The sequence below is a fragment of the Meles meles genome, unplaced genomic scaffold, assembly GCF_922984935.1.
Source record: "Meles meles unplaced genomic scaffold, mMelMel3.1 paternal haplotype, whole genome shotgun sequence".
In the NCBI taxonomy this organism is placed as follows: Eukaryota; Metazoa; Chordata; class Mammalia; order Carnivora; family Mustelidae; genus Meles; species Meles meles.
In genome coordinates this window covers 1-23,098 of record NW_025721345.1, presented here as the reverse complement: position 1 = coordinate 23,098, position 23,098 = coordinate 1, and the positions used below count along the sequence as shown (strand labels likewise).

At 39.3% G+C, this 23,098-nt stretch overlaps 2 protein-coding genes across 2 annotated transcripts in view; both read left to right on the top strand.

The window, feature by feature from the left end:
* LOC123936315 (lymphoid-specific helicase-like) overlaps positions 1-9,028 on the top strand; it is a 41,364-nt gene extending 32,336 nt beyond the window's left edge. Inside the window, exons 20-22 of the mRNA XM_045996939.1 lie at positions 1,450-1,546; positions 1,640-1,716; positions 8,465-9,028. Of these exons, the coding sequence (XP_045852895.1) occupies positions 1,450-1,546; positions 1,640-1,716; positions 8,465-8,559 (269 nt within the window). The 3' untranslated portion in view covers positions 8,560-9,028. The remainder of the gene's footprint in view (positions 1-1,449; positions 1,547-1,639; positions 1,717-8,464) is intronic.
* Positions 9,029-19,030: 10,002 nt separating this feature from the next.
* LOC123936317 (cytochrome P450 2C41-like) lies at positions 19,031-21,874 on the top strand. Its single transcript, XM_045996941.1, has 3 exons — positions 19,031-19,272; positions 21,152-21,314; positions 21,485-21,874. Exons 1-3 carry the CDS (start codon positions 19,105-19,107, stop codon positions 21,832-21,834), a joined length of 681 nt encoding a protein of 226 aa, XP_045852897.1. The 5' UTR covers positions 19,031-19,104; the 3' UTR covers positions 21,835-21,874.
* Positions 21,875-23,098: the final 1,224 nt, after the last annotated feature.

The following is a 23,098-nucleotide window of genomic DNA, read 5'->3' as shown; positions in this document are numbered from 1 at the left end:
TCACTATTCGGGGCGCCTGGGTAGCTCAGTGGATTAAGCCCCGCTGCCTTCGGCTCAGGTCATGATCTCAGGGTCCTGGGATCGAGCCCCGCGTCGGGCTCTCTGCTCCGCAGGGAGCCTGCTTCCTCCTCTCTCTCTGCCTACTTGTGATCTCTCTCTCTGTCAAATAAATAAAATAAAATCTTTAAAAAAAAAAAAATCACTATTCATTTGTTTTATGCTACTTTTCCTGCTCTCTACTTGAAAATACTTTCTCCAGTGTATCTGATTTTGAGGGAGATATGGTTTAGGTTTTAGAAATCTTTAATTTGACTTTTTGGAACATTTAGATTGTAGCTGGAATACACTGGAGGAAAAAAGAACTTTTCTAGTAAGATTTTGTGCAAATTAAAATTTTTTCACCTGTGCTGCTTTAGGAATTTGAATGATGAAATATATTTTCTTTATTGAATATAATTTAAATTCAGTAGAATGTGTGTCTAGTTTTATTTTTCCAAGTCTGTTTTTAGTATTTTGAAAAATTAATATCAAAAAGCAGTTTGAAAGGAATTTTTAAAATACCGATGGTATTTTATTACAATAATGTACATACAGTAAAATACCCAGATCTTAAGTGTACAGATTAATGAATCTTGACAAATGTATATACTTATGTCACTATCCTCCAGGTCAAGGTAACAACCTCCTTTGTCCAAAAGCATTTCCTTTTGCACCAGTTCATTTTCGATGTGCCCTTGTCCCTCAGTAGAAGGCACCACTGTTCCAGTTTCTGCCACATAGATTCCTTTTCCCTTTAATTTCATACGTGGATTCATTTCTATATATGTAGCTGCTTTTGTTCAGCATAATATTTTGAGATTTGTTTATGTTGTGTGTACTAGGAATGAATAGTTCATGTATCCTTTTTTTTTCTTTTTTTCAAGATTTTATTTATTTATTTGACAGACAGAGATCACAAGTAGGCAGAGAGGCAGGCAGAGACAGAGGAGGAAGCAGGCTCCCTGCTAAGCAAGAGCCCAGTGTGGGGCTCGATCCCAGGACCCTGGGATCATGACCTGAGCCGAAGGCAGAGGCTTTAATCCACTGAGCCACCCATGTGCCCCTCATGTATCCATTCTTAAGTTGGTTGACATGTAAATTGTTTTCCAGATTTTGGTTTTTATGAATAAGCTGCTCTTGTACAACTGTGGACATATGCCTTTATTTGTTCATGGTCTTTGTGTGGGTGTATGTTTACCTATAGGAAACTACTAAACTTTGCCCTAAGTGGACATACCATTTTACACTTCTGCCATGAAAGTATGAGAGTTATGGTTGCTTTTTTTCCTTATCAACATTTGATTTTACCTGTTCTTTTTAACAAAGACATTCTGTTTGGTGTGTAAAGTAGTATATTGTGGTTTTAAAAGTGATTTTCAGTGTTTTTAATTTCTTAAACATTTTTTCTAGATCATTTCAAAGGTGGTCAGTCTGGATTAAATCAATCTAAGAACTTCTTAGACCCTCAGGAATTAATGGAATTATTAAAATCTAGAGATTATGAAAGGTAAGATTTTGCTTAAAAATGTACATTTTTTACAAAAATGTAATTAACAGTTTTGATTTATCGTACGGACTTGAATATTTTGTTTTCTTACAGGGAAGTAAAAGGATCAAGAGAGAAGGTCATTAGTGATAAAGATCTGGAGTTATTGCTAGATCGAAGTGATCTCATTGGCAAGTATCATGCTTTTACTTTCTTTAAGGGAAAGTGAAACAGACATTTAAAAAGAATAGTAATATTTAATGTACCCCTTTATGTAATTCATTCAGCCACTAGTCCACAACATTTAACCATCTCTTCTCATTGTAATTCTCTTTTGTCAGAATCTTAAAATCATGAGATTTTACCCATCCTTTACTCAGGCATCTTTTACCAAGAAGAACCTGTCTTTAAATATAGTCAGTATGTCATTACACTATTACATTTAAGAATATTGGCAGTAAAACTCTTGATATCCTTTACCTAGGCTATATTGAGATTTCTCCAGTGGATTTTACAGTTAGAATCAGGATCCAAATTTCATTGTTGGCTTTGTCTCTTTTCTTCTGTAACACCTTCCTCACTTTTGTTTTTCCAAGTCATTGACAAAAACTAGATTATTTGCTCTGTGCATTGACCTGCATTCTGGAATTGGCTGATTTTTTTTTTTTTTTTAAACCCCTTTTGTGTTATCCTTTGATTTGTTCCTCAATCTATTTATTTTCTGAAAAGTGTAAATAGCTATATATGTAGCTGTACAAGCTTATTTAGATCTAGGCTCCATTTCTTAGAAATACTTCGTTCATTCTCTCTTTGAGAAAAGCATTTGTTAGCATTTAATGAGGCTCCTTCCATGTGGCTTCAAGCTACCAGGACACAACGCCCGCCCTCCCCATCCCCGGATGCCAACACACCATTAATATTCTCAGCTGTTGGGGCGCCTGGGTGGCCCAGTGGGTTAAAGCCTCTGCCTTGGGCTCGGGTCACGATCCCAGGGTCCTGGGATTGAGCCCCGCATCGGGCTCTCTGCTCAGCAGGGAGCCAGCTTCCTCCTCTGTCTCTGCCTGCTCCTCTGCCTACTTGTGATCTCTGTCAAATAAATAAATAAAATCTTAAAAAATATTCTCAGCTGTTCTGCTAAAGAATTTGGCCTTCTGTGATGTCAAGCTGCTTTAGGAACTTTCACCTTCCCAGAACTCTGTATCTTGATTGAATTTCATCATCGAACGATAGGATCACCTCTAATCTTATTCTTTGGCAGCATTTACCAGTGTTTGCTTACTGACAGGGTCCAGTTTATCAAGGTTGCAGATGTGCAGAAGCTCTGATTCCTCTTTAAGCACTAATGTGCCATACCAACTTTTCCAAAGTAACCTGGGTGATAGTTGTTGAAGTTGATGACCCTGACTTCCTGGGTGCTTCTGGTGCTTGCCAATGTGGCCGTGGTTCACATGTTCCTGACATTTCTGTGTCTATCTTAGTCTGGATGGTACCTCAGCAGCCAAAACAAAAGAGCTGTTGTCAGAGTTAAAATCCTACCAGGCAGTACATATATCTGAGTTTTTTATTTTTCGTGAGGTAGGATTGGTCAGCTGATTCAGGCTGATCTTAAAAAGTTTTCTGCCCTTGTGTTCTACCTGTTGGTTTTAGTATCCATTTATGATGATTGTTTAGAACCATTATTTCCCGAAAGATCGCAAAAATGGTATATTCTTTTGTTATTCCTTCATTAGTTAGAATTAGTTTATTAAGAACTTTTCCCTATCAATTATTTGGTTATTCTATAGGGGATACAGTCTATATAGGTGAGGCAGGATAAGTTGCTTCTTTTATTTATCAGTCTTTAGAATAATGAATTGATGTCTGTCATGGTAACCATATATAATCTTGAAAACAAATGTAATAAATACTTAAAACTCATTTCCTAATTATATTATTAACATATTACCATTATCTATGCTCTTTTTTTGTTTTTTTTAAGATTTTATTTATTTATTTGACAGAGAGAGATCACAAGTAGGCAGAGAGGCAGGCAGAGAGAGAGAGAGAGGGAAGCAGGCTCCCTGCTGAGCAGAGAGCCCGATGCGGGACTCGATCCCAGGACCCTGAGATCATGACCTGAGCCGAAGGCAGCAGCTTAACCCACTGAGCCAACCCAGGCGCCCACCATTATCTATGCTCTTGATTTTGTTATATTTGTATAGTGGAAATAGTGTATAATGCTGTACTCTGCACATCTTTTTCCCAACACTGTAATGTTGGTAGCTTGGTATTGATGATGATAGGGATATTTAATACCAGGGAGATAGGAAAAAACTATAAATCAGGGCCTTTTGATGGGGCAGGGCATAAGGGGAACCAGTTAAACATTTATGAGCACATCACTGGGTTTAATTTCTTGATGTCTTTAACTTCCATTCAAATAGCTCTTTTTAAAATTGTGCTCTATCTTCTTATCATTGAGTTGAAAGAAGTCTATATATTCAAGATCTAAGTCCTTTATCTGATACATGTTCTGCAGATATTTCCTCCCAGTCTGTAGCTTAGCTTGCATGTTCATTCTTCTTCTTTTTTTTTTTTTAAACTAAATTCTACGCCTAGTGTGGGGCTTGAACTCATGACCCTGAGATCAGGAGTCACACGCTGTACCTTCTGGGCCAGCCAGGCATCCCTTGTCTTGCATTTTTCTTAAGTAGTGTCTTTTGAAGGTCAAAATTTTTTATTTTTTATTTTTTTAGATTTTATTTATTTATTTGACAGACAGAGATCACAAGTAGGCAGAGAGGCAGGCAGAGAGAGAGGGGGAAGCAGGCTCCCCGCCGAGCAGAGAGCCCGATGTGGGGCTCCATCCAAGGACCCTGAGATCATAACCCGAGCCGAAGGCAGAGGCTTTAACCCACTGAGCCACCCAGGCGCCCCAAAAATGTTTAAGTTTTATAAAGTCCAGTTTATCTTTTTTTGTTATCTCTTATTATTTTGATGTCATCTCTAAGTAATCTTTGCCTAACAGAGGTCATGGTGTTTTCTTTGAAGAGTTACGGTTTTAGTTGTTGTATTTGAATTAATTTTTCTGTAGAGCATGAGGTAAAGGTCTAAATTTTTTTGTGCATGTTGTTACTCAGTTGTCCCAGCACCATTTGTTGAAAAGATTATTCTTTCCCTATTGAATTGCTTTAGCAATATCACTGAAAGTCAGTTGATCATGAATGTAACAGTTTATTTCTGTACTCCCAACTCCGGCCCCTTGATCTGTTTGTCAGTCCTATGCCACTATCACACTGTCTTGATTATTATAGCTTTGTGGTCAGTTTTGAAATTGTGAGTGAATCCAATTTTGTTCTTTTCAAAATAAGTTTTGGCTATTCTGGATTTTTTGTTTTTTTGCTTTTTCTTTTAAGATTTTACTGATTTATTTGACAGAGTGAGAGCACAAACAAAGGGAGGAGCAGGGAGCCTGATATGAGGCTCCATCCCAGGATTCTGGGATCATGACCTGAACTGAAAGCAGACGTCCAGTTGACTGAGCCACCCAGGAGCCCATATTCTGGGTTATTTGCGTGTTTATTTTAGTTTTCAAATAGTTCAGGAAAATGAGAAAGATAAAGCCCTATGGCCAAATTTTAAATACATTATTAAATAAAAATCAGTTATATGGGGTGCCCAGTTGACTCAGTCTGTGGAGTGTGCATCTTTTGATTTTGATCTTGATCTTGATCTATAGGTGATCTTTTCCCACGTTAGGTATAGAGATTACTAAAAAAAATAAAAATCTTATATGGAGTGGGTGCTTGGGTTATGGACTTTGGGGAGGGTATGTGATAATGGTGAGTACTGTGAAGTGTATAAGCCTGATGATTTACAGATCTTTACCCCTGGGGCAAATAATATATTATATGTTAATAAAAATAATTAATAAAAAATGTGGAAAAATCTTTAAAAAAATCAGTTGTATAGAAGGAACACAAGGATGGTATAATATCTGAAACTGTTTGCATTATCTGAATAAAGGAGAACTAGATACTGAAAACCCACTTGAGATAACATCATAATCACCTCATATTTCTTAAACTAGACAGGGAGAAGAATGTTGTTAATCTGGTAAAATGCATCTATCCAGAAAGTTACTAAAATCAAGAGCATTCAAAGATAACAGCTCTTACTCCCACTTACAGTATACAACAGTGCACAATTTACAAGGAAGTCCTAACAGTATAAAATAATAAAAGTAGGTTTAAGGGAGTAGTGCTTAATTTTACCCTTAAAAGTACTTTAAGTAGTTAATTAAGTACTTTAAAAGTAAATTAAGTAGTACTTAATTTTTATAGGGGCATAATCATCTCCATAGAATGTAAGGGAATTTAGAAGTGTTTAGATAGAATTCAGGAAGGTTGCTATTAATTAATAGTATGTGTGAGGCACCTGGGTGGCTCAGTTGGTTAAGCGACTGCCTTCAGGTCATGATCCTGGAGTCCCAGGATCAAGTCCCACATCAGGCTCCCTGATTAGCAGGGAGTCTTCTTCTCCCTCTGACCCTCCCCACTCTCATTCTGTCTTTCAAATAAATAAATTTTAAAAACTCTTGAAAAAAAAGTTAATAGTATGTGTATCAGCAGTAATTATTTTGAAAATAAGAAGCTTCCAGTAACTACAAAACTGTAACATGCCTAGGATTAAGTGTAACAGTTTCTTTAAGGCCATTATGGGCAAAATTATGAAACACTGGACTGAATAGATGTACATATTTAACTCTGTTCATGGATGTGAATGATGAATGTAGTGAAATGTGTATGTGTTAAAATATAAGTTGCTATTCCCCAACTTAACTTACATTTCTTATATGACTTCCTAATTAAAACTCCAGTATGACTCTTCAAAGAACTATGACAGTCAGTTTTAAAAAATTTATGTGGAAGAGAAAAGGACCAACAGCCAAGACAATTTTTAAGAACCACAAAGTATTCCATATCATGTATTTTTTTTTTTAAAGATTTTATTGATTTATTTGACAGAGAGAGAGATCACAAGTAGGCAGAGAGGCAGGCAGAGAGAGAGGAGGAAGCAGGCTCCCTGCAGAGCAGAGAGCCCAATGCGGGGCTCGATCCCAGGACCCCGAGATCATGACCTGAGCCGAAGGCAGTGGCCCAATCCACTGAGCCACCCAGGCGCCCCCCCATATCATGTATTAAGACATAATTTAAAGGTCACAATAATCGAGACTAGAATTAGGATATGATAAGATAAATGAACATTGAGAAAGCCAACCAGACTTGTGTGGAAGATCAGTGAATGCCAGAAATGGCAATTTAAACTAGAGAGGGGAAATTCCTATTATTGAAATACATGATGCTGGGACATTTCTTTTTTTCTTTTTTTCTTTTTTTCTTTTTTTTTTTAAAGATTTTGTTTATTTATTTGACAGAGATCACAAGTAGGCAGAGAGAAAGGAGGAAGCAGGCTCCCCGCTGAGCAGAGAGCCCGATGCGGGGCTTGATTTCAGGACCCTGGGATCATAACCTGAGCCGAAGGCAGAGGCTTTAACCCACTGAGCCACCCAGGCGCCCCATGCTGGGACATTTCTAACCAACAGCTAGGAGACTTCATATCATACTCAGGGACACATTCTAGTTAGGTTAATCTAATTGGTCAAAACCTGAATATTAAAAGCAAAACTTTTTTTTTTTGTTAACATATAATTTTTTTGTTAACATATAATTATTTGTTTCAGGCGTACAGGTTTGTGAATCATTAGTCTTATACAATTCACAGCACTTAACATAGCACATGCCCTCCCCAATGTCCATAACCCAGCCACCCTATCCTTCCCCCACCCTCCAGCAATCCTCAGTTTGTTTCCTGAGGTTTAGAGAGTCTTAACAGTTTTTCTCCCTCCCTGGTCCCATCTTGTTTCATTTTCTCCCTCCCTCCTCACCATCACACCCACCCTGCCTCTCAAATTCCTCATATCAGAGAGATCATATGATAATTGTCTTTCTCTGATGGATTAATTTCAAACAGAGGAATATATTTATGATTTTTAGAACAGGAAAAGAATTCCTAAGTACAAAATTAAATGAATAGATTGATAGATTTTATTACATAAAGACTTATATAAATACAGGTGATACCATGAGCAGAGAGATGAGAAACCAACCACAGAAATATGTACAACACGTAACAGACAGGAAGTGTTTATTACATATAGATAACTAAGTCAGCAAGAAAAATGGACAACTTGAGCAGGCAGTTACCAGGAAAGAAGTGGCCAGTTAACATTCAAAGATGCTTCAACATCCAAAGAAATTGGAGTAATAGCATTCAAAACCAGTAGAGATTCCATTAACCAAAACATAAAAGACCACATATTAGCAGTGAGGAGTGTGTATGAAGATAAATTTTCATGGTATCTTGCTTCTGAGATTTTAAACTAATCACGACTGGGCCTTTTTTTTTTTTTTTTAAAGATTTTCATTTATATGACAGAGATCACAAGCAGGCTGAGGTCAGGCAGGGAGAAGGGGCGGAAAACAGGCTCCCTGCTGAGCAGAGAGCACAATGTGGGACTTGATCCAGGACCCTGAGATCATGACCTGAGTCACCCAGGCGCCCCCGTTTTGTTTTTTAAAACATCTCAGAATATAATTTTAAATTGGTGCTCTAAACCTGTGTATCTTAAATTCAGAAGTGATTTCGATTAGTAAACTGATGATTATCTGTTCCCCAGAGGCCAGTTCTCATTGTAATAAGGGGAATATGCTTTACTTTCTCACTTTTGCTATGTTGACTATTGATTAAGGAATAAAGTGTCCCACATTCCTGTGGGTATTTAAGCTTTGGGCAGATGACTCTTCTCATAACAGTATGTTGGACATCTCTTTTAAGATTCCTTTTTAGGTTTGTAACTTTTAAAAAAAATAAATCCTTGTTTATATATTTTTTTCTTAGATCAAATGAATGCCTCAGGACCGATTAAAGAGAAGATGGGGATTTTCAAGATACTAGAAAATTCTGAGGATTCCAGTCCTGAATGTTTGTTTTAAAGTGGAGCTAAAGACTATCTTTTAAAGTTCTTGTTTACATCTAGTGATTTACCTATATTGGTTTTAAAATTCAGATTATCCACTTTACCTTTTTGATTGTATCAGTTTACATAATGACTCTTGTACCATTGCATAATCAATAGGTGGTAATTCTCTGAGCCTTATTAAGAACAAAAGAGTATTGATAGTAACTTTAGATTTTCCGTTAATTTTTCAGGCTCAGTAATATTTTTGGGTACAGGCTGATGTGTACTTAACCACTGCCAGATTTATACAGTCTTCCTGTGGAAGTTTAATGTCTTTTTCCCCGCTTTTAGCAGTACAGTTCATGGGTTTGGGGTACTTCAGTTATGGAGTAGGCTTTGATGGGGGAAAGATTGGGATTATACTTTCTGTTGTTTAAATAAGAAATTGTTTGATTTTAGGATCTATTTCTATAAAATAGTTTACCAAATAAATGTTTGTTATAAGATGATCTCATCAAATTATTTTTTTCAGAAAAATAATGTCTCAGGTGAAATAATAACAAACATCTTGACTGGTGTTGTGATTCAACATTATGTTGATTTGATTTTATTCATTAGTACTCTATACATACATAAAGATTTCAACTGGACATTGGTTCTTGCAGAGCAGGCTTTTGAAAAAACTGTAGGGTCTTGACAAAAGAAGTGGTAGTATATCACGCAAAAAAACAAATAGTAGAGCAAGGAAGAAGAGACCTTGAAAATGAGTAGTAGGAGGAGTAAATATTACCCGAGAAAGGAAAACAGAATGTAGGAATGTAAGTAATATAAAATTCATGGTATATGATAGATGAACATAAAGGCCAAAATAGGAACAATTTAGGCCCTGGATGTATATCAGACTATGAGGAAGAGAGTTCCTGAATGTTCCCTGAGCCATTTCTGTGTAGGTGGTTTGTCTCTTGGGAAAATGTTATATTCAATGTAGATCAGATTATCCTTGCCATAGGGTAATCGAGCTGGGACTCAGAAGAAAAACCGTTTTGAGAGAACATTCAGTCTGATGAAAAGACTACAGAGAGGTATATTTTTTTAAGTGGGAATGTTTACCAGCTAATCATGCTGACCAAACATCCCCAAACTCGGTTGCTTAGTCGTCCTACTAAGTTTCCCTACTCAGTTCTATTACGTTCTCCACTGGCTATTTCATGGGTTCACCTCTGTCCTCAAATCTGTAGTAACTCCTCTCTCACCTTGCTCCCTGTTGGCACTGAGGAAACAGAATCAGAAGAGAACTTGAAAAAGTTGCCAGAAAGCATATATAAACCTCCCAGCATCTGTGCCCCTTTCTGTATCCTTCTTTCTTGTTACTGTGGATATATTGTCCTAGCTAGAACCAACAGAAGTGTCTCATTTCTTTTTCATAAGGAAAACTCCTTGGAAAGTTGTAGGTATGCAATTTTTTGTTGTTCTCTTCCGTTTTTTTTCTGAACCTGTTATAGTCATCCCTGTCTTTCCGTTGGAACATTTCTTAACTGTCACCTCAGTTTGCTTGATCTTTTTTTTTTCTTTTTTTTTTTAAATTTATATGTCAGAGAGAGCGCAGGCAGAGGCAGAGGCAGAAGGAGAAGCTGGCTCCCTGCTGGGAAAGGAGCCCAATGTGGGACTCAATCCCAGGATACTGGGATCATGGCCTGAGTTGAAGGCCGCTGCTTAACGGACTGAGCCACCCAGCGTCCCAGTTTGCTTAATCTTTAAACATCGTTTCTTACAGTTGTAAAACTCCACTAAGCAATTTCTGTAGTTTGCTAGTTTCTAGCAAACATATCACCTGGTTTTCCTTCCTACTTCTCCGGTCCTTTCTTAATCCCCTTAGCTATTTGTTTCTTATGTCTTTGAGACCTAGACTTTACAATGTCCCAAGCAAGGCTTGGGGTTCCCTTGGTGATCCTACCTCATTGTTTTAAATGGATGACTCAGATTTATATCTCTAGCCAGAATCTTTGTCCTGAACTAACCTCCAGCTGACTACTTGACATTCTTACTTGGTTGCCTGATAACTCAAGCTGTTCCAAACCTGAGTTTATGAACTCACGTGCCAGCCTGTTGAGACTGACCTGAGCAGGAGCCAAGATTCAGATGCTTATCTGACTGTGCCACTGAGGTGCCCTGGAGCTTTAACATTTCTATGCAAACATGTTTGATGGTGTCTTTCACTAAGTCTTGGCAATTACATAAGGTTTTTTAGTCTTAGCGGTTTGAAGTAATACTTTATGAGAAGACTAAAAAGCAAGCAATAATGCTTATAATCACATTAGGTGTTTCTATTTTAAGGTCCATACTCAAAGAATTATTTTGGTTTTGAGCTTCTTTTTAAATTAATGGCAGGTAAGGTTTTGTACATTTCCACAAATAACATAGTGTACTTCACCATCAATTATGGTTACCAAATTAAGCCCAAGGAATCATACTTAAGAATAAGAACCTTCTAAATCTCTTTTTTGCACTTCAGTACTTTGGAATCACTTATTGCCATGACTTGATTTACTGCCATTACTGTTATGTTCAGAGAACATGTAATTTGTCAAAATCTAGTGAAATTTGGGCAACTGGGTGGCTCAGTTAAGTGTCCAACACTTTGTTTTGGCTCAGGTCTTGATCCTGAGGTCCTGGGATCAAGACCCATGTTGGCTGCCTGCTTAGCAGGGAGTCTGCTTCTCCCACTTCCTCTCCCCAACCACCAACCTCATGTTCTCTCTCTCTAAAATAAATGAATAAAATCTTTAGCTCCAATTCATGAGCTATGTCTGCAGAGTCCATTATGAGAACAAAAGTATAGATTTTTCCTAATCTCTCTTTCACAAATCTGTGCCCTAACCATATCAATCAGCAGATTGACCCCCAAGTCACACCTCTGAATCTTTGTTTATTCCTGAGTCTTGTTACTTAATATCCATTACTGACTTGGTTAAATGTCACCATTTTTAAAAAAATTTTTTTAATTTTTTTTTTTTAATGTCACCATTTGAAGAGGAGTTTCTTAGAGGTGTGTGGGGAAATTATATGAGCTGCTTCTCTAACTATTGAAGAAATTTATAAAGTATGCCTGCCTCTCTTCATACTCAGTACTCTGTGACCACTTACCCACCTAAGATGGTCAGATTCAGGTTTCATTCCTTTTCTAGCTTTAATAAGTTCTTTAATGAAATATAAAAATAGCATAGTCGTTTACTTCTTATGGGTGTATAACTTATGTTCAGGAGAGTATAGAATCAAGTGCTTAGTTGTACACGTGCATCCACTGTAACTGCCTGTGTTACAGCTAGCATCTCTGAAGGCTCTCTGTTCCTCTTATTTAAACCCTACCCCAGGGTAACCACTTTTGTTATCTTTATCACCATGAACTAATTAATTCTACACTGCAAAATCTTTGCCAGTCATGTGAATAATGAAGTTTGGGACGTTTTAAATTAATAAAAAGCACTTCCAGGATAGGTGAAATAAATGGTAAGAAAACCTCTGGTAAGAAGAGGTCTGTTATGTTTATCTTGCCTTCCTTTTGTTTTTTGTACCATTTTTACTGGATTTTAAATAAGGATTGTGTGCTTTGTTGCCTCCAACACTTAAGTTTATTTCTCTAGTTACTTGCAAGATATGAGTCCTATTTTAACGTTTTATCAAAATAAGATCTGGGACTGACTCCTTTGGGCTGCAGTACAATGTGCAGACTCATCTGGGAGCATTGGGTGCAGGGGGTTTGGCTTTACCCAATTTCTCTCAATCCCAAGGTTCTATCTGTCCTTGTTTCTCCACCTTTCACTGAATCCTTTTTGTACAAGTACTAGGGTGTATAAGCCAAGTGATACTAGAATTTCATACAGCTTGGCACAATACTGCTTTAATCCTTCCTTGGGAGAGAATGGGAAGTTCCAAGATTTGAGTGGACTCTAACAGAGGCATCAGCAGTGCCAAAGGTAATCAAAAATTCATAATTCATTGATTCATTATTATTAGAACTTGATATTTGGTCTTGTTCCTCAATCAGATATTTACATGGTTGGCTCCCTGGCATTCAAGTCCTCAGCTCACAGTTCGCTTTAGAATGAATGTCCCTCACCTGTCCTTTCTCCCTTCCCAATTTGTCGGCCTCTCATAACTCCATGTGGTGGGGTGTACTGTGATCTGTCTTGTTCACTATGTAAGAGAGTGAGTTGGAAACATGAAGCAGGAATACAGTTACCAAGAAGAACCGGGGAAACTGCACTGGATTAAATAGTATGGACTCTTAACTAGAATTAAAGATGAAGGACCTCCATTGGATTAGTTTATCAGGTGCTAAAAAAAAAAGACAAGGAAGCTACACCTGGATGTGTTGTAGATAAAATAACATCAAAGAAAATCTAAAGGCTAGACAGCTCATTCACAAAGGGACAGAGATCAGGTAGAAGGCACATGTCTTATTTTAACAAAAGGAGGACCGTAAAGGTGTCAATGTGTTGCAGGGAAAAATCTCCAACCTAAAACTTAATATCCATCATTGGCTATTCCTTGGAGATTCATACATAACATTCAGATGCTTGAGTAGGCGGTTAAAACTCCTATAGATAGAGAATAGAGGAAGGGCACCTGGGTGGTTTGGTCGAACATGGATCGGACTCTTCCTCTCAGCTCAGGGTCCTGACGCTGGGCATGGGGCCTACTGTATTTATTTTTTAAAAGACTTATTTATTTGACAGGTCACAGGAAGAGAGGCAGGCAGAGAGTGGGGGGGAAGCAGGCTCCCTGCTGAGCAGAGAGCCCAGTGCTCAATCCCAGGACCCTGAGATCATGACCTGAGCCGAAGGCAGAGGCTTAACCCACTGAGGCACCCAGGCGCCCAACTGAGCCTACCTTGTAATGAATAGAGTGATGTAATTTTAAGTGTCGGACGTCAGAGAGATGTTATTAGCGGATAGCCTTGTTAACAATTAAAATTCACCATTTTGGACTACAAAAAATTCTCAACCTTTAAAAAAAATTACTGTAGATCATTCCCTATAATCCCCTTTCAGGATAATTACAAACGAAGTGTGAACTAAGTAGCGCGATTGCTTGGAAATTTTATAACTCCTAAGTCTTTGGATCAAAGAAGGCACCCAAGACAGTATTGCACAATAATTTTAAAGTGCGAGAAGTGGATGTACTCACTGTGTTGAATAGAGCTAACATTCACTGCAGAACTTGAGAGCATTTATGACAAACATGTGAAGATGAATAATGAACTTCAAATGTTACAAATCAAAAAGGAAAACAGTTAAATTTTTGCATAAAATGTTTTAAGGGTCTGAAAGTCAGAATTTTTTTAAAGATTTTAAAAATTTACTTGACAGATTACAAGTAGACAGAGAGGCGGAGAGAGAGAGAGAGAGAGGGAGGGAAGCCGGTTCCCTGCTGAGCAGAGACCCAGTGCAGGGCTTGATCCCAGGACCCTGAGACCATGACTTGAGCTGAATGCAGAGGCTTAATTAACCCTCTGAGTAACCCAGGCGCCCCCAGAATTTTTGATAGAAAAATGTAAGAACTGCTCTTAGGGTTATTTTTCTTCTTGGGATATCCAGTGAATTCTGTGAACTCTGCAGAAATTTCCCCTGCCTAGTTTAAAATCCTGGTGGAAAAGTATACATTCCTGGGAGGTTCGGGGGTCATGTAAACCAACTCATTTTCTGAGAAGGACGCTCTGGTTTTGGCCAGAGAAGGAACCTGGTGTTCTCTGAACCTCTGAACTTGCCCTGCTGGGGTGCTCAGATGGTTCAGATCTGATAACACTAGCCTGGGAGGCAGGTGTTTCTGCCAAGGGGCACCTGGGTGGCTCAGTGGGTTAAAGCCTCTGCCTTCAGCTCAGGTCATGATCCCGGGGTCCTGGGATGGAGCCCCGCATTAGGCTCTCTGCTCAGCAGGGAGCCTGCTTCCTCCTCTCTCTGCCTGCCTCTCCGCCTACTTGTGATCTTTGTCTGTCAAATAAATAAAATCTTTTAAAAAACAAAACAAACAAAAGAGGAAGCAGGCTCCCTGCTGAGCAGAGGGCCCAATGCAGGGCTCCATCCCAGGACCCCGAGACCATGACCTGAGCCGAAGGCAGAGGCTTAACCCACTGAGCCACCCAGGTGCCCCTTAAACCACATTTTTTATTGAGAACCAGGACTCTGGAGAAATGGCTGATTGGAGAGCCAAGCAGGAGAAGTAGGAGATGAGACTGGAATATATGGCTCCATTAGAAAATAAGAAATTGCTCAAAGATTGACGGGGTTATGTGAAGAGTAAAGTGAAGAGTAAAGAATCCCATCATTAGACAATTTGAAAAACAAAATCAATGATACAATAGATTGTAACTATGAAAGTAATTGAATGCCTGATTTCATAATGATATATAAATACGATTGAAAACTTGATGAATAGTTATAAGGTTTCAAAGAGTCTGCCTTTGAAATATTTCTTAATTACAAATGATGTTAAGGAGCTCCTGGGTGGCTCAGTCAGTTAAGTGTCTGCCTGGGATCGAGTCCCACATCAGGCTCCGTCTCATCAGGGAGTCTGCTTCTCCTCTGCCTGCCGCTCCCCCTGCTTGTGCTTAGTCTCTCTCTCTCTCTCTCAAATAAATAAAACCTTTTTAAAAAAAATTACAAATGCTACTAAAATAAGCTTATGGTGGGGATCCTGGGTTGCTCAGCTGGTTAAGTGTCTGCCTTCAGCTTAGGTCATATCCCAGGGTCCTGGAATAGAGCCCTGCATGAGGCTTCATGCTCAGCAGTGACTCTGCCCCTTCCCTGCTGCTTGTGCATTCTCAAATATATAACATCTTTTTTAAAAATAAAAAAAAATAATTTTGTGGTAGAAGAGTCTGACAGGCACTCTTAAGTAATCAAAGTGAAACCCCCTCCCCCAAATAAACACCCATGATGGGCAGATTGGAATTGTCATCTGATAGAATGCAATGAGAAGAAAAAGCATTCTGTGATATTCCTTTCAAAGGAATATATATCAGAGTGCCTGGCTGGTGGAACATCAGTTGGTGGAACATTTGACTCTTGCTCTCAGGGTTGTAAATTCAAACCCCAAGTTGGGGATAGAGATTACTTAATATCTTTGAGGGGTAGGCAGGCAGATACATAACCTGAATCTAATCATGAGGAAATACCAGACAGACCCACATCGAGAGACATTTTACAAATAGCCAACATATATAAGAGTGGCAGGGTCATGGAAGTCAAGGAAAGTCATGGAAGTCTATTTCCAGACTGAAATAGATTAAGGAGACAACTTCTTGCAACATGTGCTTATGGGTTTAAACTGGATTCTGAACTGAATATCATGTGGACTTTTGGTGAAACATTAATAGAAATGAGGATTGTGCTGTCCTATTGCATCAACTTTAGTTTCCTGATTTTGAAAGTTGTATTAGGGTTATATTGGAGAATTACGTTATTTTTAACCCAAAATACGGTTTTGGAACTTCAGGTCCACAGTTTACTCTCAAATGTGCAAAATAAGGAAAACTACAAACTTTGGACTTTTCTATACACTTAGAATTATTAAAGGTAAAATATGTAAATATATGTGTGTGTGTGTGTGTGTGTGTGTGTGTGTGTGTGTGAGAGAGAGAGAGAGAGAGAGAGAGAAGCCAGCAGTGGGCTCATATCTAAAGTACAAACCCTTCACAAAAGAAGTGATATTGTCAATGGACATCTGAAAAAGCACTCAGCATCATGAATTGTCATGGAAATGTGAATGAAAACTGCAACGGGGTATTACGTATCTGTCAGCTGGTTAAAATGAAGAACTGAATATACTTAGTATTGACAAGAAAGTAGAGTAACTGACAACTCGTAGTAAAACTTTTCAACCTTTTGGATAATTATTTGGCAGTATTTACTGAAAAAGAACACTTGCATCTCCAGCAATTGTAGATATGTGTTGAACAGAAAACCAATACATTGGGATACAGAAAAGCCTTCTCTAGGAAATTAATACTATTCATAATAGTCTCAAACTAGAATCAACCCACATGTCTTTCACAATACAGTGGGAAAAAATAGTGGAATAGTTATAAGACACTATAAGAAAACATAACTAGTGCTATTTGCAACAGCATGAAGAAAAGAAACTAAATACTAAATGTATGATTTCGTTTTTGTAAAGTTCACAAACAGGCAAAACTAGCTTTTGACATAATGGATACATTTAGTGAGGGCGAGGGGAGGTTCTGAATAGAAGGCATAATGGGGCTTCTGGTGTCCTGGCAAAACTTTTCTTGGTCTGTGTGTTGGTTGCACAGTATATGTTCAGATGATGACTCACTGAGCACAACTTTTAGGACTTTAGGTTTATTATGCACCAATGAAAGTTTTCTTTAAAAAGAAACTTCTAGGGGTACCTGGGTGGCTCAGTGGGTTAAAGCCTCTGCCTTCGGCTCAAGTCATGATCCCAGGGTCCTGGGATCAAGCCCCGCATCTGAGTCATGATCTCAGGGTCCTGGGATCGAGCCCCGCATCCGGCTCTCTGCTCCGCGGGGAGCCTGCTTCCTCCTCTCTCTCTGCCTGCCTCTCTGCCTGCTTGTGATCTCTGTCAAATAAGTAAATAAAATCTTTTTAAAAAATCTTTTATTTATTTATTTGACAGAGAAAAATCACAAGCAGGCAGAGAGGCAGGCAGAGAGAGAGGAGGAAGCAGGCTCCCCGCGGAGCAGAGAGCCCGATGCGGGGCTCGATCCCAGGACCCTGAGATCATGACTTGAGCCGAAGGCAGAGGCTTTAACCCACTGAGCCACCCAGGCGCCCCGTAAATAAAATCTTTTTTAAAAAAGTTAATTTTCTTTAGTAAAAGTTTAGAAAGAACTGTACTAATCAATTAAGAACAAATATATTTAGAGAACATCCCTTTGTACAAACATTACCATTAGTGATCTGATAGTGCATAGCTATCATTCCAGTGATGGGTAGATCCTCCTGACCACTGAATGTCATCTGTTCAGATCTTCGTGTGGTGGTGGTGGTTTTTTGGGTCTTTTTTTTTTTTTTTAAGTATCTCTACACTGCATGGCACGTGGGGATTGAAGTCACAATCCTGAAATCAAAAGTCCCATGCTCCTCCCGCAGAGCCAGTCAGGTGCCCTAGTCCTATGTGTCTATTTAATGAACTCCCTGCATCCCATTCTCCACTGAATTCACACCTTTTATTTTAAAATCTTGCCTTCCTTGTTGTGCATACTTCATTCCGTCCTTTTTTTTTTAAAGATTTTATTTATTTACTAGACAGAGATCACAAGTAGGCAGAGAGAAAGACGGGAAGCAGGCTCCCCACTGAGCAGAGAGCCCAACGTGGGGCTTGATCCCAAGACCCTGGGATCATGACCTGAGCCGAAGGCAGAGGCTTTAACCCACTGAGCCACCCAGGCGCCCCATCATTCCATCATTTTTGACAGTGGCAGTCCGCCCCCTCAAAAAAAAATCAGAAGTTATGCCTGGAGGTCACTGGAAAGTAGGGGAAACCATATTTTCTCAAGTCTTGCCTCCTAAATTCTGAGATGGGCTCTTGTTTCAATTACCTGAGCAAGTTTCACCTGTGCAGTGATGGAGAGGGGAGAATCCCTTTCTTTTATTTATTTTTTTTTTTTTGAGAGCCTATGGTCTTTTTATCCTTGGAATCAAACAAAGGCTTCTACTTAGTGAAACTTACTATTTCGTGAACAGTCAGTGAGGTATACAAACAGAGGAACTAGTACTTGGGGGGTTCGGTTTTGTTTTTCCTATAATTATTGAGGCAGCTGTGGTATAAGCCATCATGCATCATAATGGTCCTCAAAAGATCTAGGTTCAAATCCCATTTTTGTCACTTAGAAGGTGTACAACACTGGATGGGTCTCCTGTTGCCTCCAAATTTCCCCTTCTCCTTTTGTAAAATTAAAATTCCTTTTCCCTGTGTGTGTGGGTGGGGGTGGGCATAAGAGTTTGATGGTAAATATATATAAATTTACTTAGCTAATTCCTTGCTACATATTTGGACATTCAAGAGTTCTGTTACCTAGTTTTTGTTTAATGTTAGTACAGTACGCAAATATTTCAAAAGGCTTTCATTTTCTAGGACAAAATATACTGGTGTTTGCTAAAAAGCATTAAAGGATAAACGTTTTTTGTGTATAAGGATTTCCTCTAAAATCATAAATTCTCAACTGGTCATTAATCTGAGAATCCAGAATGTTTTGCAGTTTTTGTGATTAAATGATTTACTTCACTGGCTCTCAACTAGAACCACCTAGAATGTTAAAAAAAAAACAAAACACCCACCCCAAAACTGAAAGCATTACCAGTACCTGGCCTCCACCCCAGACCTGTTAGACCAGAATCTCAGGGCAGTAGTAGTAGAGCAAAAGAAAAACATGGTATTTTTATCTTTATCAGTAGGCCAAAGTCCTTTCAAAAGAGAGATTAAAGTAAATCCAGCTGATTGATTAGTTTATGAGTCAGAGGGACAGGTTGAATTAGCAGGGAGTATTATAAAAGCTTTAGATGTCAAGCTCACAGTCGTCCAAAAAGAGATTGCCTCCATGGATCTAGTTGTGGTTCTGGTGCTCTGTCTCTTATGTTGGCTTCTCCTTTCACTCTGGAAACAGGGCTCTGGAAAGGGGAAGCTCCCACCTGGCCCCCCTCCTCTCCCTTTCATTGGAAATATCCTCCAGTTAGATCTGAAGAGCCCCAGCAAGTCCTTGAGCAATGTAAGTATGCTTTATGCTTCTCCGGCTCCTCTACTTTTAAATGGAATATATTAAAATTAACCACATTATATTAAAATATCAAGGTATGTCTATAAAGCATATACTTGTGAAATATTGTCAAGAATAGTGGAATAAGGGGCGCCTGGGTGGCTCAGTGTTAAAGCCTCTGCCTTCAGCTCAGGTCATGATCCCAGGGTCCTGGAATCGAGCCCTGCATCCCTGCATTGGGCTCTCTGCTCAGCAGGGAGCCTGCTTCCTCCTCTCTCTCTCTCTGCCTGCCTCTCTGCCTCCTTGTGATCTCTGTCTGTCAAATAAATAAATAAAATCTTAAAAAAAAAAAAAAAAGAATTGTGGAATAAGGGGCGCCTGGCTGGCTTAGCCAAGACAGCATGCCACTCTTGATCTCAGGGTCATGAGTTTTGAGCTGCAATGTTGGGTGTAGCGATTACTTAAAAAAAAAAAAATGGAATAAAACAATGTGTTCTATGAGTAAAGAAACATTTAGGCTGTTCTGTGGTAGCATTAAAATAATAAAGTCCAGGGTGCCCAGGTGGCTCTGTCAATTGAGTGTCTGGTTCTTGGTTTTGGCTCAGGTCATGATCTTGAGGTCATGGGATCAAGCCCCTCATTGGCTCCATGCTCAGCTCAGCACAGAGTCGGCTTGTGATTCTTTCCCTCCCCCACTCCCACTCCCCCCAATCCCCATTCATGTGCTCACTCTCTCAAATAAAGTCTTTAAATCTTTTAAAAAATAATAATGAAGTGGCAAAAGCCAGGAATTCTGCCTTTGTTTCATAGCCCTTTGCTGTGATTTCTGGCTGAAGGTAAATGGTAAGGGTGGTGTTTTGTGATTAGAGATTTCATTTGAGGAGTCATCTACTATATAGTCTGTGTGTTTTGTTCATGAAATTTGAACTCTGAAGAAGCAAATAGTGCCTGATGTCAAGCAAGTAACTGGGTCCAGAACTAGCTTGAATGAATGCAAAAAATAAGAAATCCTCAGGACGAACTGGATGGTAACATGATCCCGGGATTCCACACAAAGCTGCTGTCTATACTCTGTGACTGCTGCAGGATAGGAGCAATTGTTGTTCCGTGAGATGTTGCCTGTCCTGGCACTGCCTTTGGTGTTAGTGATACCAACAGATCTCAAAGTGGAGTGGGCATGAGTACCAGTTGGGGTGGTTTTGTTTTGTTTTTTTTTTAATATGGATTTCTAGTAACTATCATAAGGCGACCAAGTCAGAATCTTCAGGAGATGGGAGCACCTGGCTGGCTCAGTCAGTAAGCTTGAGACTCTTGATCTTGGGGTCATGAGTTCAAGCCTCATGCTGGGTGTAGAGATATCTTAAAAATAAAATCCTTAAAAAAAAGAAAAGAAAAGAAAACTCTCCAGAGGATGGGCTTTACAGGTGGTCCTGAAACAGCTGTTCCTGAAAAACCTGAAAATACTGGTTCTGAGATAGGCACTGGAGACCAAAGAGGTTGGCTAAGTCAGGTTGAAATTTGGGTGCTCTGTTATTAGACACTGGGATTATACAGGAAATTCTTTGAACTTCAATCTCTTTATCTGTACAACAGGGTAAATACACCTAGCTCAAGGTGTTGATGTGATAATTAGTTGTAATTATCTGAGTACCAATTCCCCGGACCACATCAGTGGCCCTCTCTATGTGTCAGCTGTAACAATCTTATTTATATGGAAGATCCAGGAATATTTGAAGCCGTGTTTGGTAGAACAAAAACATTGACAATATGATGATATCAGGCTTAACCACACACACACACACACACACACACACACACAAAATCATGCACAAAATATAGACTAAATTGTGACTTCTTTTGCTAACATATGTGTTTTCTTTGAAATTCTCAGCTCTCAAAAGCATATGGCCCTGTATTCACTCTGTATTTTGGCATGAAGCCCACTGTTGTACTGCATGGGTATGAAGCAGTGAAGGAAGCCCTGATTGATATGGGAGAAGAGTTTTCTGCAAGAGGAAATTTCCCATTAGCTGAAAAAGTTAATAAAGGACATGGTAGGTGAGCATGTACACACGTTTGGCACTAGATATGGGGTTGGAGAGGATGGAAAACTGGAATTTGAAGAGCAACTCAGCAGAACTTGGCCCATCGTGAGGCTGCTGAGTATGACCTTCTTCCTCCTTGCTTAGGACCTCCCTCCCAGTTTCTGTTTCCCCTCTGGTAGGAATCCTTTTCACTAACGGAAAGAAATGGAAGGAGATACGGCGCTTCTCCCTCATGACCCTGCGGACTTTGGGGATGGGAAAGAGTGACATTGAGAGCCGAGTTCAACAGGAAGCCTGCCACCTTGTAGAAGCTTTGAGAAAAACCAAAGGTGGGTTATTCTATAGCTCTGATCTTGGCAGGCTGTTCCCTTGTCTACTGAGGTCCTTGGAAACATTTCAGCCCTCACGTGGAAAGAGAGAGTGCAGCAAAGAGCCAAGGGAGCTTCTGTGTGTCTATGCCTGTCATGTGTCATTTCATGACTGTGTTACAGTTGGGTATAAAAGGTCATTTAATCCTTTTCTGTCCTAAGTTTGTTTATTTCCACATCATTACACCATGAAGGTACAACATTTGGGGACTCATTTTTTTCAGAGTCAGAGAATGGTATTTTTCCCATAGTGTAAATGTGGGTTACCTATTTCAGATAAGGTCACCAGGGAATACTTGTCGAATGGACACAGTGGCAATGATTTCACACCTTTCATATGGAGCACCTGTAGCCAGTGACATGTGCTTTTTTTTTTTTAAATCTTGCATTTAATCTTGCATTTTTCATTTCTTTTTAAAAAAATTTTTAATTTATTTTTTAAAAGATTTCTTATTTATTTATCTGACAGAGAGAAAGAAATCACAAGTAGGCAGAGAGGCAGGCAGAGAGAGAGGAGGAAGCAGGCTCCCCGCCGAGCTGAGAGCCCGATGTGGGGCTTAATCCCAGGACCCTGGGACCATCACCTGAGCTGAAGGCAGAGGCTTTAACCCCACTGAGCCACCCAGGCACCCCTCATTTCTTTTTTTTAAATTAACATGTAATGTATTATTTGATTATTTTTTTCAGGGGTACAGGTCTGTGAATCATCAGTCTTACACAATCCACAGCACTTACCATAGCACATACCCTCCCCAATGTTCATAACCCAGCCATCCTCTCCCACCCCCACCACCTCCCAGCAGCCTCAGTTTGTTTCCTGAGATTAATTTGTTTCCATCCCCAGTCCCATCTTGTTTCATTTTTCCCTTTTCTTCCCCTCACGAACCCCTGCCCTGCCTCTCAAATTCCTCATATCAGAGAGATCATATGACAATTGTCTTTCTCTGATTGACTTATTTTGCTCAGCATAATACTGTCTAGTTCCATCCACATCAATGCAAATGGCAGGATTTGGGGTTTTTTGATGGCTGCATAGTATTCCATTATGTACATATATATATGCATTACGCACATATATATATACACATACATATATACATACATACATACATACCACATCTTCTTTATCCATTCATCTGTTGAAGGATGTCTGGGCTCTTTCCAGACTATTGTGGACATTGCTGTTATAAACATTCAGGTGCACGTGCCCCTTCGGATCACTACATTTGTATCTTTAGGGTAAACACCCAGAGCACAATTGCTGGGTTGTAGGGTAGCTCTATTTTCAACTTTTTGAGGAACCTCCATGCTGTTTTCCAGAGTGGCTGCACCAGCTTGCATTCCCACCAACAGTGTAGGAGGGTTCCCCTTTCTCTGCATCCTTGCCAGCATCTGTCGTTTCCTGGCTTGTTAATTTTAGCGATT